Genomic DNA, 16,945 nt, shown 5'->3' with positions numbered 1-16,945 from the left:
GCACATACGTTTTTGTTCTAATCTCAGGTTACGTATTAATGGTTCATGTCCAAAATTACGTTGTTCTAAAAACTTCATATCAGAAAAAAAACATAACTCGTCTATAGAATATCTTAATGCTTTTTTGTGGAGGGCTTTTTACTAACTCTCTTACCTGTCAGACAAAGTAAAGGGCACATCTTTCCTCACAGGCTTCCCTGGCTCCCACTCTCACCAGAAACCAGTTGACGTTCCTTCCGTGCCATCTTTAGAAAACATAACTGAATGAATATACGGTTTTCGTCGCTTTGGAGAACTTCTCACTGTATGTCTGAACTCCTTGTTTTTCCAGGTTCTGTATTCTAACGTTAACCATATCTCCGTACATGTTTAACGAAAGTATCGAACATGAGAAGCTTCATGTGGTTGTAAAAACCTTCGTGCGCGAAGGGGCAGCAGCGAGATAATTTGGGCTAAAGCTAGGAGCGGGGCCTACATGGTAGACAGTGCATCAGTAGTGCATTTTCATGTGCAAAATATTTCATATCGGTGATTAAAACAGAAACGAGTGCTGAAGTTCACTACATCTATCAGTGGGGATGGGCTAGCATTCCTAAATAACTAAGGCGCGTGGTGGCTAAAGCTAACCCGCCAGCCGTTAAGTGTCGAACACGAGAAAGATTCAGTATAATCTAGAAATTATTTCTCCATCCTTCTGTTGATACATTGACATCATACTCTTCTTAGTTTTTGTTATGCACATTGCAAAGCATTAACCGCCCTTCTCGTGTTTAATATAAATAATATAGGATGCCAGCGGAAAGTATGTATTGAAATTCCGTTTAGGATCACCCCTGTAATGTCGTTTGTTGACACTGCTGCAGGTGTTGGGAGGAAATATGGGGATCAAGGTTCGGCCTCGGTGCTTTCTGGACATCGGGATCAGTAATGTTCTAGGTAAGAGAAACGTTCTCAATCTTTAAATCAATATCCTGTAAAGAAATAATAATATTGTCATTTTAGAATGGAATAGAAAATATATTCATTGTCCCACAAGGGGGACATTATGGTGATAAAGCAGCAAAAGATGGTAGAAAAAAATGGACCACTTTTTTTCCCTATAATCTTTTGCTGCTGTACAACTTAGTATACATTTTCAATCTTAATGTTTGTTAAACTCAAAATGTTTTAAACAAAATCATGTTTGTTGATGTGCCTTAAAACCAAAACAAATGGGTAGTATTGTATTAGGTGAAAAACATTTTTTCCTCAGTATTTGAACCTATTGTAACTATTCTTGACTCTATAAATGGCACTAATAATATGACCACTCTTGTTGCAGCCACTAACTGATTGTATTCTTACAGTTGGTAGAATCGTGGTGGAGTTATTTTCAGACATCTGCCCCAAAACCTGTGAAAACTTCAGATGCCTTTGCACAGGTGAAGGACTTTTCCACATTTAAATAGCTTCTTTTTTAATTCTTTTTGACAAATTGACCATCTTCACAGTGCAGATTTGTTTTTATGATTATTTCACTTAGGTGAGAAAGGCATAGGAAAAGGGACCCAGAAACCCCTGCACTACAAAGGATGCTTGTTCCATCGAGTTGTAAAAGACTTCATGATTCAAGGTGGTGACTTCAGTGAAGGTGAGATACGAACAGCTGTGAATGGAGCACTCTGTGCAGAATATATATACAGCTTAAAAACTAAATTATGTTTCCCTAAAAAAAAAATTGTTTTGAACAGCTCTCATGACATTTCAATTTTCTTAAAGTGCAGCAGTCATCAAAGCCAAACGTGGCAGAAAAACATGGGGCCAAAAAATGCGTTGATATGGTCAGTTTGGTGCAGAGTCTGTGGCATGATTTAGAGTTTTTTCAACATTCATCTGTCTGATGGCAGTGGGGAAGAAGCTGTTTTGGAATCTTCTGGACCTGCATCGAATGCTGCAAAACCTCTTCCCAGAGGGCAGCAGGAAGGAACAGGCCATGATGGGGGTTTGAGGGGTCATTGATAATGTTACAAGCTCAGCGCTGGAATGAAATGTCTTTTAAAAAATGGGATGAAATGTCTAGGGGCTAGCCTCAGTTAGCCGTAGCCTCTCCATGTCCATTCTTCAACAACAAGTCAAACCAGACTCCCCTGGACACCAACATGCCGGTGTAGTGACTGATAACTCTGTCATTAACAATTAAAAAAATATTTTATAATTGCAGAGTTGCATAATACATATTGACATGGCCTAATAAAATGGACAACTGTTTCTAAGTAACAACAAGTGTAATAATTTAGTGAAATACTAGTTTTGATAACAGCTGACTGTGCAAAACTCTTATGTCAAGTCTGGAGAACTTGGTCGTACCTGAGAGAAAAGTAATAGGAGAAAAATGCTGAACTGTTCTTGCTTGAGGCCCAGAGTTTATGATTTTATTTCATATATTACAGACAAATAATGTTGAAGTTTCGCTGTAATGACAGGCATTTTATTTTAGGGGTAACCCCCTGAGCATTGTCATATATAATGTACACATGGACTATCTAAAAAAAAAAAAAAAAAATTGTGTGTAATTAGGGAATTGAGTTTAAATAGGAAGCTCTTCCCATAATGTCTCGTCACAATTCACTTTTACCTGAGAGCTGATTTAAGATTTTTTTTTTTAATTATTATTAATTATAATCTACTGTAGTCTGATTGGACTCTTGGTTTATTTTTGTCGGCATTGCCGTATTTGCCCACAGGAAATGGAAGAGGAGGTGAATCAATCTACGGGGGCTTTTTTGAAGGTAAGGTGTCAGATATTTTTTTTAAACGAGTGTTGGCTTCAAGCTTTCAGCACAATCATTTCCTTTTCCTTCCAGATGAAAGCTTTGCTGTTAAACACAACAAGGAGTATTTGCTGTCTATGGCTAACAGGGGCAAAGATACAAATGGATCACAGTTCTTCATGTAAGTGCCATGTTTCTTTGTTATGTCCGATTTATCTTTTAAAAGTTTTGGAGAGAAAAAAATACACTTTATTGCCATTTTCTATCTTTGTAATTCTAGAACAACAAAACCTGCCCCTCATTTGGATGGGTAAGACTCATTTTATTTTTCAACACAAATTGCATTCTCCACATAATGCTAATTTCAGTTAAATCTGGTTTTTAGTGTTCATGTGGTTTTCGGTCATGTAATTTCTGGACAAGAAGTCGTTCAAACGATGGAGAACCAGAAAATAGATCCTAACAGCCGGCCGTATGCTGAAGTTAAGATTTTAAACTGTGGAGAGCTCATTCCGAAATCAAAAGGTTGGAGGGTAAGGGGGGGACCTCAGGCTTTAAAAGCTTCAAATTTCTTTAAACTGCTGTTGATATATATATTTTTTGCCAATGCTTTGTAGGAAAGAAAGCCAACAAAAAGAAAGAGAAGGCCTCGTCCAGTTCCAGCGGCAGCTCATCTGATTCGGAAAACTCCTCAGATTCTTCTTCCAGCTCAGAGGAATCTGAAAAAGAATCTAAGAAACGGAAGAAGGAGAAAAAACTAAAAAAGAAGCAAAAGAAGGAGAAGAAAAAGTACAAAACTCATTTACACAACCTTTGACTTTGTTTTATAAAAAGAAAAAATAGATATAAAAAAAATGTTTTTATAGGTCTGGATTGGAAAGTGCTGAGGAGAAAGAACAAGAAGATGAAATTACTTCCACTGTACGTCCTGAAGAAATCCCTCCCATCCCAGAGAACCGCTTCCTCATGAGGAGAAGTCCTCCACCATCCGAGAAGTCCAACAAGGACGATGAAAAAGACCAGAGAAACAGGGACGACAGATCGAGACAGAAGTTGGTGTTTTTTTTTTATCGTCACAAGGAATGGAAACCTGAAGAAATGACGCAGTGTTTAAATGTCCTGTTTCTCCTTACATTACAGCACTGGCTCGATGTATAATTCTCAGTCCGATTATCAGAGGCGGTTTATGGTTACCACCCGATCAGGCAGGAAGATAAAAGGGAGAGGACCAAGGGTGAGTCAGCTGAATCAGTCTGAATAATTTATTTTCTCTGTCTAATCATCACTCACATTTTAAATACATGATTGACATTTATTTGCGCCTTTGTACAATTAGTATTTCAATTGAATTCAATTTGCTTGTTTTTTTATATTTATTTATTTTTTTTACATTGACTTTTATGTCTTTCAACAGAGGTACCGAACTCCATCACGTTCTCGCTCAAGGTCTAGAGATCGATTTCGCCGAAGCGAAACTCCTCCACACTGGCGACAAGAGATGCAGCGTCAGAGGATGAGGGCGGTCACCAGAGAGCGATGGATTAAGGGAGACAAGTAAGGACCGCTCAGAAACAGTGGGCGACTTTTGCAATGTAACCATAACTTTGACTGAAATGGCATGAAATGTTTAGTTTAGGCAACTGGACATGACGTTTTCTAGAAGACGTTTTCGCCTCTCAGACAAGAGGCTTCCTCATTTCTAACCGATGGGGGGGAGCTTTGAGATTAATATACTGTAGGTAAAACAAAGAATTGGGGTAAAACAAAAGGTGGCCATGATCCCTCCTACTGGATTGGCCATGGAGGTCATCTGGGGGGTGTTAATGAGAAAGCCTCTTGGATGAGAGGCGAACAGTCTTCTAGAAAACTTTATGTCCTGTTGCCTAAACTGTAGTTTTCAAGCTTGACCATGACCTGGATGACTGAGAATCTTCAGATATTTTTGACTTTGAACATAAAGCACCAGAGATACGTATCGTTACCCCGCTGAAGACTTGGAGAATTCTTTTATTTCTTAGGGAAAATGTTCCAGGTTTTACGCATAATGATTTGTATCTGTGTTTACCAATAAGAAAACTCTTAGTATTAGTTATAGTTGCTCTTGGGTATTGTTTAAATCTCCAAACAGTTTATACTTCATGCTGCTTCTGGAACAGGATTCTATAAAATCAAAGTAAACGGTGCACCACATAACAAGTGGAAAATAGTAAGAAATACCAGAAACACTTCACACACATTTAAGTGACATTTAGAAATAGAATGTCTTTCGGGGGCTTCCGTAGTAGGTCTCACACACTTGGAGAGGCACCAGTCTAGTGTTTGTGAATAATTTAGTTCACCACTAGAAAGGGGTAAATCTTGCACACTTTATATAATCAGGAAAATTATGATTTTTTTTTCTCTTTTTGCTAAAATATTTTGGATTTATTAGATATTGTATTTTCCCTCCCAAAGTTAAATTATTTATGGAAATTATTCTAGTGCTAGGATCATTTATTTTTTTAGACTATTCAGCAATAAACTGAATAATGTATTTTGCTACTTTTATTATTTCTACTTTTAGTATACACAACTGTTACCTGTATTTGTCCTCACCTGGTCTTTATTTAACACATTTTTTGCAGAGGTGACTTTAACAGTGCTGTGGATGAAGAAACTAACGCTCCAAAACGAGAGAGAACGTCCAAGGCAAAAGACGAAGACACAGCTGAGGGAAAGAAGGAAAAGAAGACTCGATCACACAGGTCTAAAAGCAAAGAGGGCGGTACTGCAGAAAAGGATGAGCAGCACAGCAAGCACAAATCAAAGAAAAAAGCAAAGTCTCGCAGCCGCAGTGGGAGCAGAGAAAAGAAAAGGTCCCAAAGCAGAGACAAGGCCGACAAGCATAAAAGTAGCCACAGGAGAGGGCGTTCAAGAAGCAAAGAAGGAAACAAAGAAACGGAGGCAGGAGTGGAACAGAGTAAAGATAGAAGTAAAGATAGAGAATCTGATACAAACAACAAGGAGGGGAAAGGGAAGGAAGAAGAGAGAACAAGGACAAAATCCTCAAGCAAGGAAAGATCATCTAGAAAAGATGAGCGAAGATCAAGCAGCAGAAACAGGGACAAAGGTGGGAGAGCAGCATCCAAAGAAAAAGAGGAAAAATCAGACAAGGACAGGGCCAGAAAAAGAAGCCGAAGTAAGGAAAGGGAGAAACGGACAAGAGGAACATCCAGGGAAAAAGATAGGCGGTCAAGAAGTCCAGACAGGAGTAAGGCCAGAGACTCTCATAGAGGCAGACGCTCTAGAAGCAGAAGCCGTCGGAGGGATCGCAGCAAAGATCGGTCTTCTCAGAGAAAGGACCGAAGCAGAGATTCCACCAGCAGGAGGAGAAGACGAAGCAGCAGCAGCTCCGACAGTGACAGAGCAGATAAAAAGAAGAGCAGAAAAAGTCCAGATTCCTCAAGGAGGAATAGATCCAGAGACAGGAGAAGCCCAGCCAGACCAGATAGTACAAAAGATAGAAAAGATCGCAAGAAAAATCATTCGAGCTCTAGCTCCACCTCTGACAGCGACTGATTTCTTTTAATCCAAATCTGCAGATCAGCTTCATTCATCCCAGCTTCTTCCAAATCTCACATAAGCATAGACCTTTCCAAACTGGTTACAAAGCCTGGTTGATAGAAAGTGAAGCAGAAGAACATAAAAAAATATATAAATAACTGACTGGAGGGAGAATCCAACACTTAAAAATCTTCAGGCCTTGTAACTCAATATCTGTTGCCTCCTGAAAATGCAAGCTGGACCTGAAAGACTTCTGATCTAGGAGGAAAGAAATCTGCAGAACTGTTCAGATTTTTTTTTTTTTTTTTAAGAGATTGGACTGATTTAAACAATATGATCTTAATGTTTTTTTCACAACCCCTGTTCTCAGTTTTAGTTCAAATAAAGAAAAAAAAAATGTAACGTGTCCATTTTTTACCAAAAGTCTGAAGATTAATTTAGTCTTGCATGCTTGTTTCTATTTGATTTATTTGGAAAATGAAACTTTTATTTTGAATATTTTTTTTTCTACTTGACTAAACTTGAAACTTATTCTGTCAACTCTGTTTATAGGTAAAAATACTGCTGGTCACAAGCATTTTTCTATAAACTCAATTTGCTTTGCAGCAAAACATGGGAGTGTTGATTAAAGTGTAACGCTATTTCTTTGTTCTGGGTTTTTTTTTTATTGTTGTAAATGTTGAGGCCAAAATCAAAACATAAATACAATAAATTAGTTAAACTGGAAGATCTCAGCCCGGTGTCTGGGTGGTTACTTACCGTATATACATAGGGGGAATGCTCAATATTCTTTACTTTTCTATGGACATGTTAACTTACTGAACACTTTTTATACATTGCTTGGTTCCTATGGGTTTTTCTCAGTATCATTTACAACTGCGATAAACGTTAACAATATTTAAACAACGTGTGAAAGTCACAAATTACCGCAGATATTCTTCAGATGTTGGCTTTCAAATGGTCTGGAAAAAAGGAACATGGATTGATAAACTGTTTGATAAAATGAGTTCAGAGGACAAAATTTGGAATTACAAATTTCTTCTACATGCTTAAATCCAGGAAGTTGTTTTTAGACTTTAGTGGGGAAAAATCCCCATTTCAGTTTTTTGATTAATCTAAAATGAGTCCAGAACTTTGATAAAAAAAAAAAGAAACTACATTACGAACAAGATTCAGGAATACCAGCAGTGGGCTCTCTGATCTGATGGATAATTGATAACCAGACAAACTCTCTTCTTTCATATATTGTCTCTTGCAAATCATATTTTCTGTCATCACATGGAAAAATAAAAACTGCTTTACAAAACACATCCAGCTTGTTTGTTCTGCAGATACTCTACTTTATTTAACCAGTTTAAGCTAAATTAAAATATCTGGTGAATGATTACCAGCAATCAGTTATATTCTTCCTCCTCGGCTCTGTCGCGCTTTATATGTAGCTTTAGCTGCAAAATGTCAATTTGTAAGATCTGTTCAAATGAGACTTTAGAAGGAATACAAACCCTAGAAATGTATATTGTTTTGAACAATTGTGTCTTGCATAAGTAAAAAGTATTTCTTGAAATATTTAATATTTGATCTCATTTCAGGAAAATAGTACATTTAACTGGTTTTCTGTATGGTGTGTTAAAGATGAATTGATAGAAAACATTTAGGGTTTAATTCAAAGTATATTCATTGCTGTACAAGTTCTCAGTGAAGGTCAGGACCTAAATCCAAGTCTAAGAGAAAAATGTTCAGTTTGTCTCTAGATGTAAAAGAAAGACTGTTTTTAACAGGGGTGAATAATTATGCTGTTTTAAACTGCTGATTGTACTGTAAAAGAAAAATGTAAAAACTTTACTTTCCTCTCCAGTATTTTTTTGTTTTATATGTCTTCACACTATTCTATTCACAGAACATTCCTTCACCTTTAAAGATATTTTTTTTCTGTCTGAGTAAATAACAGCAAACTTAATCCTGCATTGATGTTTATCAAACCTGACCATCCGCACCACAAAGCCAGTCATTTTGTATAGATATTTTTTATTGCCATTAAGGCAGCTAACAGCATTTCGATACTCCTACCAGGTCTCACCCCAGATTCTTGACTGGACTGAGTTTTGTACTTTGATTCCAACAAATTTCAATATTTACCCTTAAAGGAATAGTACACCCAAAACATGATTAGCCTTCATTTTCTACTCACCTCCATGCTGAACAACACTCTGGAGTACTTTTTTGATATCTCAAATGCATCTGGAGATCTGGGAGACTTCTTGCTGTCTGCTGACATTCAAATAATGGAGGTCTATGGCGCCCGAGACAGAAAGGTCCACAAAAGTCCACAAAAACTTGTCAATATTCCTCCATACTGCTCGTCCAATGTAATCCAAGTGTCCTGAGTGGGTAGCATCCAGAATTTACTCGAAACGAAGTCATTTAGAACGTTTTAGAGCCTAAACAGTAGTGTATAGGATTTCCTAATAGCGCCCCCATGCGCGCTCACGATTCTACGGAAGCCGGCAGACCAAACCAGCGCATTCAGCTCGGCAAAGAACTCATGCTCTTCCTCAACACTGAAGTCCTCAGACATTTTTCTTTCGTTGTTTCTTTCTTTGCACAGGTAAACAGCACATTTCTTCTTCTACGCTTGCATTATCGGCAGACCAGACGCTGAATGCGCACTTCCTTCCGGTTTGGTCTGCCGGCTTCCGTAGAATCGTGAGCGTGCATGGGGGCGCTATTAGGAAATCCTATACACTACTGTTTATGCTCTAAAAACATTCTAAATTACTTCGTTTCGAGTAAATTCTGGATGCTACCCACTCAGGACACTTGGATTACATTGGACGAGCAGTATGGAGGAATATTGACACGTTTTTGTGGACTTTTATGGACCTTTCTGTCTCGGGCGCCATGGACCTCCATTATTTGAATGTCAGCAGACAGCAAGAAGCCTCCCAGATCTCCAGATGCATTTGAGATATCAAAAAAGTACTCCAGAGTGTTGTTCAGCATGGAGGTGAGTAGAAAATGAAGGCTAATCATGTTTTGGGTGTACTATTCCTTTAAGCCACTAGTGGCGCTTCTTGTCCCTGTGGTGCAGGATGGTGAACCTCCAGGGAGTCTGATACTGGTTTTGCTTAAGAATATTGTTGTATTAAGCATAATCTATATCAGTTTCTAAAAAGCATCACCACAGCATGACACTCTCACCACCATGTTTCACCATATATGGCATTAATTTGGTGATGGGCTATGGGATTTGCATCAGCTATAGCAGTTTCTTGCTGGCTGAAGAGTTTCGTTTTAGTTTCATCTGACCAGAGCATCTAATATCCTTCTAGCAAACATAAAGCACACCTTCAAGGGTTTGTTGTTTGTTTTATTTATTTCTTCTAGCGAACCTTACATAAAGCACAGCTCTATGGTGTATACAGCTCCTTGTGTTCCAACAGGACAGATGTTCCAGTACTGGAGTGGAGCTTCAATCCTCCATGCAGCTTTGGATTCTTTTTTTTATTTTTTATAATTCAATCCTGACTTGTACTTCTCAAAAACTCTCTCCCTGACTTCAATAAACAGCTTATTTGTATTCATGAGATGCCTGCTAGTGGTGCTGCAGCCTCTGGGGCCTTTCAGAAAAGTGTGTTTATACTGAGATATATATTATGGCTTAAAGGTAACTAGCTGCACCAGGACTTTCATAGTAAAAGCAGATTGATACAACATGCATATTCCTTTTTAATATTTCTGTTTTTCCTCATTTCACTTCACAAACTTTAACTATTTTGCACAGATATAAGATAGTTTAAGATTTAAAAAAACAAACACAGAGTGGAGCCATAGGGGAGAATATTTTTCCTAAGCTATCCCCGATGACAGTCATTTAATTCATGGGTGTGACATGACAAAATAGGAACACGTTCATGAGAGTAAACTACAGCAGGTATTAAACTAACACCATGTGAAACCAAGTCTCTTCTTGGACTCGTAGATGTTTCCAGCCTCGTGAAGCCTTCTGATGCTCTGTGTGGTTGCAGAGGTATATCTGGGCATCTGCGCCCCACTGCTGTCCTGGACGATGTAGCTTGGACTTCCTCCTTTTCTTACAGCTCTATAAAGTGGAATCAGATTTCTTTTAGCATCTGCTGCGGTCTGGATGACCTGTTCTGTGTACTTCTCAAACTCGGCTTCCTCTTCAGCTCTTTGTTTTGCATTTTTTGTTTCAATGTAAAGCTCCTCGTCTTTCTTCTGCTGAAGTCTGGTGCTTTTTTCTGCCTGCATTCAGGAGCGAACAAGTTTTACATCATTACTGTATGTCAGATATTGTAAATAACAAGGTAAATAAGAATAAGGTGGAGCTTTGAGGCTGGTACCATTTGTGCAACATAGAATTCCTTCAGTTTTCTTTGTTCTTCTCTCATCTTCTCAACCTTTAGTTGTAGTGTTTTGGTGTATATTAAGTCAGCTTCCTTCTTTGCTTGGAGAGCGTCTCGCCTTTCTTGCTCTGCGCTTTTTTCCAAGAGCTCCTTTTTCTTTCTCTGGTGAAACAGCTTGTATTTAGTTTATGCAACCATCACATTTTATAAAAACTATCCTGCAAACACACTCGTTACCACAATCTCCATTTGTTCGGCTACTGTCTTCAACATCTCTGATTTCTTCCTCTCTTTCTCCTGTTGCTGTTGTCTCTGTTTCATGCTCATCACAGCCACAGCTTCAGCTAACCTCTGCTCCTCGATGGCGGTCTGCTCTTGCTGCATGGTTGTCAGATTGTTCAAAATCCTCTCTCTCTGTTTCTGAGCTTCCCTGGTGAAAGAAGGACAAAAGGCTCAGATGAGCAACATTGCATTAAAAATAAAAATATACTGCTTGAGTATTTTCCTAACATCCTTTTCCTCAACTTTCTATCCATATGCTTACCAACAGCCACCTGTGGTAACCCTTCGTGTGCCATAAATCCATAACTATCTTCATACTGTTATAATATTTGCAGTCTTTAAAATTGTGTAGGCCATCTAATGGCCACTGTGCAAGGTTTATGTAGTAAAAATGACTTCTTATTGGTCTTTTTTCAATATTAAAAACTGATACTATTTAATTTGAATACCTAAACTGAAATCAATAATTCATTCATTGATGAGGATTCAGTTCTATTTATTGTTTCATGGGAGCTTACCTAAATAACTCTTTCTCCCGTTGTTGCTGTAGCTTTGTCCTTTGTTCTTTGACTGAGTTAAACATCCTCCTCCGTTCCTCTTCAGCTTTCTGAATTTTTTCCTCTTGCTCTTTTTTCAGGGCCTTTTTGTTTAGTTGATCCTGAGGGAACACAACATGCACGAATTAGTAGGAAATTTGGGGCAAATCTGGCAGCATCAAATGATCAATCTCTGCATATGATTGACCAGGTGAGCGTGGAAGAGGTCCCTCCTCTGGTTTGCTCGTCGCTCGGACTCCATCTTTTGTTCCTGCTGATAACGCTCTTGAAGGAGCTGAATTTCCTTTGCTTCCTCCACGATTTCCAGTTTCTGTAGCTCTCGGGCTACCTCGTTTGCTTTTATCCTAAAAAGAAAGAGTAACAAATATATATATATTTTTATTTTAAATAAACCACCTTATTTAATTTTTGCACTCTATTTCATTTAGGGATATCACAATAAAATGTAGGTGGAGATGTAGGTAGGGACACTATTAACATATTTCCCTTTGCAAACTAATCTGACAACATGTAAAAAACTCCAAAGCATGGGAATACTTTTGCAGGAGAGAATAACTGTATAGAGTAAGTGTTAGTTTGCATTAAACATGCATGAAATGGTACAGCTGCAGGGATGGAGTAGTTCTTACTGGTTTTTCTGGTCTTCTGCGACTGCCTGTCTCTTAATCTTTTGTAACTGCCTTTCCTGCTCCTTCCTCGAGGTTTCAGTCTCTCTACTTGTTATTTCCAGGAACTTCTTCTCCATGTCTCTATCGGCCATTTTCCTCCTTTTTTTCAGCTCTGTTTGAGCCTCCCTTTCTTTAAGCACCTCGGTGTGCAGAAGCGCGCGCTGAGGAAGTAATAGCAATGAATTATAACAGATCTGATTGTATGGTATATCTAAACAGTGCCCAGTTGTAATGCTAATACAGACATGTAATGCTTTCACTCGGTCATTTTGGTAATACAGCTGAGTTTTGGCTTTTTTTAATGCCTCTTTTTGCTTCTCTTTCTTATATTGGGCTTCTTCTGCTTCAATCAGTTTCATTTTTTCTTCCTCCATTAGCTCTCGGACTTTCTTTGCCACCAACATGTTTTGTCTTTGACTCTGAAAAAAAAATGTAGACATACATTTAATTAGGTTTTTTTCCATTAGAAATACTGCTCAAAGCGATTCTGGCAAACCGTCCGGCGCCTCCGGAGGGGAAAGCAGTGCTTCGCTAACACTGTTTTCAGTGGGAGTGGGGAGCTGCTGACCTTGAAGGAGGATATTGTCGGGCGGTGGAAGGAATACTTTGAGGATCTCCTCAACCCGACAGACACGCCTTCCATGGGGGAAGAAGAGACAGGGTGCTTGGGGCTGGATTCGTTCATCACCCAGGCTGAAGTCACCGAGGTGGTCAAAAAACTCCACGGTGGCAAGGCTTCGGGGGTGGACGAGATCCGTCCTGAGTATCTTAAAGCTCTGGATGTTGTTGGGCTGTCATGGTTGACACGTCTATTCAGCATCGCGTGGAGGTCGGGAACAGTCTCCCTGGATTGGCAGACTGGGGTGGTGGTTCCCCTCCATAAGAAGGGGGACCGGAGGGTGTGTTCCAACTATCGGGGAATCACACTTCTCAGCCTCCCCGGAAAGGCCTATGCCAGGGTGCTGGAGAGGAGAGTCCGGCTGATTGTCGAACCTCGGCTGCAGGAGGAGCAGTGTGGTTTTCGTCCTGGCCGTGGAACAGTGGACCAGCTCTACACCCTCTGCAGGGTGCTTGAGGGTTCATGGGAGTTTGCCCAACCAGTCCACATGTGTTTTGTGGACTTGGAGAAGGCATTTGACCGTGTCCCCCGTCCTGCCCTGTGGGGGGTGCTCCAGGAGTATGGAGTCGGGGGCCCTTTATTAGGGGCCATCCGTTCTCTGTACAAGCGGAGCAGGAGTCTGGTTCGCATTGTCGGCAGTAAGTCGGACCTGTTCACAGTGGATGTTGGACTCTGACATGGCTGCCCTCTGTCATCGGTCCTGTTCATAACTTTTATGGACAGGATTTCTAGGCGCAGCCAAGGACCGGAGGGGGTCTGGTTCGGGGACCAGCGGATCTCGTCCCTGCTTTTTGCGGATGACGTAGTGCTGCTGGCTCCCTCCTGCCAAGACCTACAGCGTGCGCTGGGGCGGTTCGCAGCCGAGTGTGAAGCGGCCGGTATGAGAATCAGCTCCTCCAAGTCCGAGGCCATGCTTCTTGACCGGGAAAAGGTGGCTTGTCCCCTTCAGGTTGGAGGAGAGTCCCTGCCTCAAGTGGAGGAGTTCAAGTATCTTGGGGTCCTGTTCACGAGTGAGGGAAGAATGGAGCGGGAGGTCGATAGACTGATCGGTGCAGCTGCTGCAATAATGCGGACGCTGCACCGGTCTGTCGTGGTGAAGAGAGAGCTGAGCGAAATGGCAAAGCTCTCAATTTACCGTTCGGTCTACGTTCCTACCCTTACCTATGGTCATGAAATCTGGATCATGACCGAAAGAACGAGATCCCGGATACAAGCGGCTGAAATGAGCTTCCTCCGCAGGGTGGCTGGGCTCTCCCTTAGAGATAGGGTGAAGAGCTCGGTCATTCGGGAGAGGCTCAGTGTAGAGCCGGTTCTCCTCCACATCGAGAGGAGTCAGTTGAGGTGGCTCGGACATCTTCTTCGGACGCCCCCTGGACGCCTCCCTCGGGAGGTGTTCCAGGCACGTCCCATTGGGAGGAGGCCCAGGGGACGACCCAGGACACGCTGGAAAGACTATGTCTCTCGGCTGGCCTGGGAGCGCCTAGGGCTTCCCCCAGCAGAGCTGGAGGAGGTGTCTGCGGAGAGGGAAGTCTGGGAGTCTCTGCTTAGTCTGCTGCCCCCGCGACCCGGTTCCGGATAAAGCGGGAGACGACGAGTACGAGTACGAGAAATACTACTTGAGTAAAGAGTTAAACTTACAGCAATGGTATCGGGCCACATTTTCACAAATTCCTTGGACTGCAGCTGCAGAGCCTCTCTGTGTTTAGCTGCCTCTTTAAGTCGCTCCTTGTCTTTATCGATCCCATTGATTTCATCCTGAATCCTGAGCCAGTCAGTTTGCCCTAAGATGCCAACTTTTGGAAGATCTGGAGGCTGGCTTATTTCATCTTTAGTTCCTATTGAAAATAGAGCATAAATGATTTAAATTTTTTTCTTGTTTTACTTACTAAAATTGTAAACAGTGGGATAACTGGGGTTTCTATTATTTGATACACTGCAAAAAATGCAATATATGTAAGTGCATTTTTCTTAAAAGAAGTGCATTTTCTCTTGAATTAAGCAGGTAAGTGAGATATGTTGCCTATGGAATAATATAATTTACATTTAAAATAAGAAAAAAAACAATTTCATTATCTTATATCAAGTGCAAAATATCTAATTATCTTATTATATGATTGAAACTAGTAATTCCATTGGCAGATCATCTTATTTACCAACTTAAATGAAGGGTAATTATACTTGTTATAAGACACCTTTACTTATATGAGAACGTTTTTGCAGATATTTATTTTGTCATGTGATCTTTGTTTTGTTTTTTGGCCCTTAAAGTCACCCATAATCTACTATAAGTGTCACACACAGCTTTGCTGATTAGTTTCTTTCTTTTCCTTCTGTCATTTTGTGTCTGGCTCAGTTGTTTTTGGAACTTCCTGTTTTATTTTGGTTCACTCATTTCTGTTCTCGTTTCAGAATACTTCACTTCCTGGGATTCCCCTTTAATCAGCCTCCTTGACACTACCTACCTGTGTCTTGTTGTCATTTGCCTTGCCTATTTAAACCTCTCCCTCTGCAGCTTTCTTTGCCAGTTGACACTTGCTACCTTGCCTAGCATCTAAGATATTTTTTGGTCCACTTGTTTTTGGCTAGCCTCTGTTTTTGTTGATTGTTTTTGCCAGTCTCTACAGCTCAATATGCTGACACTCATCAGTATTAAAGGATCATTGATTTCTTTTTTGGCTGAATCCGTGATTATTGACTGAAAGTTTCGGCTATAAAAAAAACAAAAAAAAACAAATCTGTAATATCAGTAATGATCAAAATCAGAAATCGGGAATTGTGATCGACCAAAAACTTGCACTTGGTGCACCCCTAATTCATACATGCCAACAGCATAACGCATATATAGACTTAGACAACTTTTATTGTAATTTTGTATACTCAGAGTGTATAAAAAAATTAATTTCATTTTGCACAGCTTTCATGACATTTTCTTTTCTTAAAGTGCAGCAGTGATCAAATGTAAACTGTGTGGGAGAAAAAACATTTTGCAAAAAAAAACAATGCATTGATATGGAAGTTCAGAGCAGTGTTTTGGTCTGATGTTGTCATTGTGATGCAGAGTCTGTGATATGAATTAGAGTTTGTGATTTATATGTAACATCATAAAACTTGTAAGAAAAAAATAAATCAACTATTGCAAGAAATTTTTAAGATGAATAATCTAAATATTACTCAGTCTTTGAGACTGTAGGTGCAAAATAGTAAGTCCATCATCCTAAAGGGGCAAAGCTGGAGTATTGAGATTATATTCAAACTGTTAACCTGACTTAGCTTTGAGTTGTGTGACCAATAAAAATACTGTTTAGAGGAGGTGGGTATCAAAGTTCTGCATCAGGCTGTCAGTATACTTAAAAAAAGCAACAAAAAATAAAAAAAAACATGACTAGCTGTATTTACAATGGGATTACATTATACACTTAGATTCTCCTTGCTAATTAATTAAATGGTAAATTGCCTGTATTTATAAAACGCCTATTCAAGTCAGAGGGCTTGATCTAAGCACTTTACACTACATTCAGTCCCTCACACACTGATGGTGGCAAGCTACATTGTAGCCACAGCTGCTCTGGGGCTCACTGACAGAGAGCCTTTGCAGGCCAAACTCCTACATCACTGTTAAAAAACAGTATGCAATTCACAGTTTTAACCAGTATTTTGAAAGAAAAAAAAAAACTATGAATATAAGTTTATTTTTTTAATTTATGGCAATGTAGAGAACAAATGCACTTAATTTAGTAAACAAATCAGAAAATTCATAAATAAAGCTTTTTTTTAAAATAGCCTAAACAAAAGTCATAAGAATGTTAACTGATTTTCCTAAAGAATAAAAACAATGATGTAGTTAAAAGTAGAGGATTCCCCATGTTTTCCTTGTTGAGGACCAGAACTGCAAGTAAGAAATACTTTTAAACAATAGTGTCTGTAACACTCACCGCTCTCGTCGCTTTGAGTCACCGAAGCCATTTTTATTTGCTTTGCTCGGTTGAAGTTTGTTAAATTATAAATGGATTTGCGGCAGTTGAGCTACAAACAGCCTGCATTTTTAATGTTCAAGGAGAAATACGGCTGCTTTTGTTTAATGGTATCCAGGCAACGGCGGAACCAATCACAATCCTGCTGGAGAACTGCCTTTGATCATTTGAAAAGAAATCAGACCTTACAG

At 39.7% G+C, this 16,945-nt stretch overlaps 2 protein-coding genes across 5 annotated transcripts; one reads left to right on the top strand and one right to left on the bottom strand.

Annotated features, from left to right (window-relative positions):
• Positions 1-175: 175 nt before the first annotated feature.
• Positions 176-6,440, top strand: ppig (peptidylprolyl isomerase G (cyclophilin G)). 2 transcript variants are annotated; one of them, XM_038301235.1, is made up of 13 exons: positions 176-304; positions 864-936; positions 1,347-1,421; positions 1,523-1,630; positions 2,724-2,768; positions 2,844-2,931; positions 3,031-3,060; positions 3,136-3,275; positions 3,368-3,539; positions 3,617-3,802; positions 3,891-3,984; positions 4,165-4,304; positions 5,375-6,440. In XM_038301235.1, exons 2-13 carry the CDS (start codon positions 879-881, stop codon positions 6,306-6,308), a joined length of 2,070 nt encoding a protein of 689 aa, XP_038157163.1. In that variant the 5' UTR covers positions 176-304; positions 864-878; the 3' UTR covers positions 6,309-6,440. The 2 variants fall into 2 exon arrangements, with proteins under 2 accessions (XP_038157163.1, XP_038157164.1); XM_038301236.1 differs by having other exon boundaries at positions 182-331.
• Positions 6,441-9,646: 3,206 nt separating this feature from the next.
• Positions 9,647-16,857, bottom strand: ccdc173 (coiled-coil domain containing 173). Of its 3 annotated transcripts, XM_038301195.1 has the most exons (9): positions 16,716-16,857; positions 14,422-14,618; positions 12,410-12,583; positions 12,126-12,325; positions 11,684-11,840; positions 11,458-11,597; positions 10,895-11,087; positions 10,655-10,819; positions 9,647-10,556 (listed from the first exon to the last, which is right to left on the bottom strand). In XM_038301195.1, exons 1-9 carry the CDS (start codon positions 16,744-16,746, stop codon positions 10,233-10,235), a joined length of 1,581 nt encoding a protein of 526 aa, XP_038157123.1. In that variant the 5' UTR covers positions 16,747-16,857; the 3' UTR covers positions 9,647-10,232. The 3 variants fall into 3 exon arrangements, with proteins under 3 accessions (XP_038157123.1, XP_038157124.1, XP_038157125.1); XM_038301196.1 differs by lacking the exon at positions 12,410-12,583; XM_038301197.1 differs by lacking the exon at positions 14,422-14,618 and having other exon boundaries at positions 16,716-16,842.
• Positions 16,858-16,945: the final 88 nt, after the last annotated feature.

Source organism: Cyprinodon tularosa, unplaced genomic scaffold (assembly GCF_016077235.1).
Source record: "Cyprinodon tularosa strain WSP-4 unplaced genomic scaffold, ASM1607723v1 ctg463, whole genome shotgun sequence".
In the NCBI taxonomy this organism is placed as follows: domain Eukaryota; kingdom Metazoa; phylum Chordata; class Actinopteri; order Cyprinodontiformes; family Cyprinodontidae; genus Cyprinodon; species Cyprinodon tularosa.
Note: the sequence above shows the minus strand (reverse complement) of the source record. Positions and strands in the feature narration are given on the sequence as shown.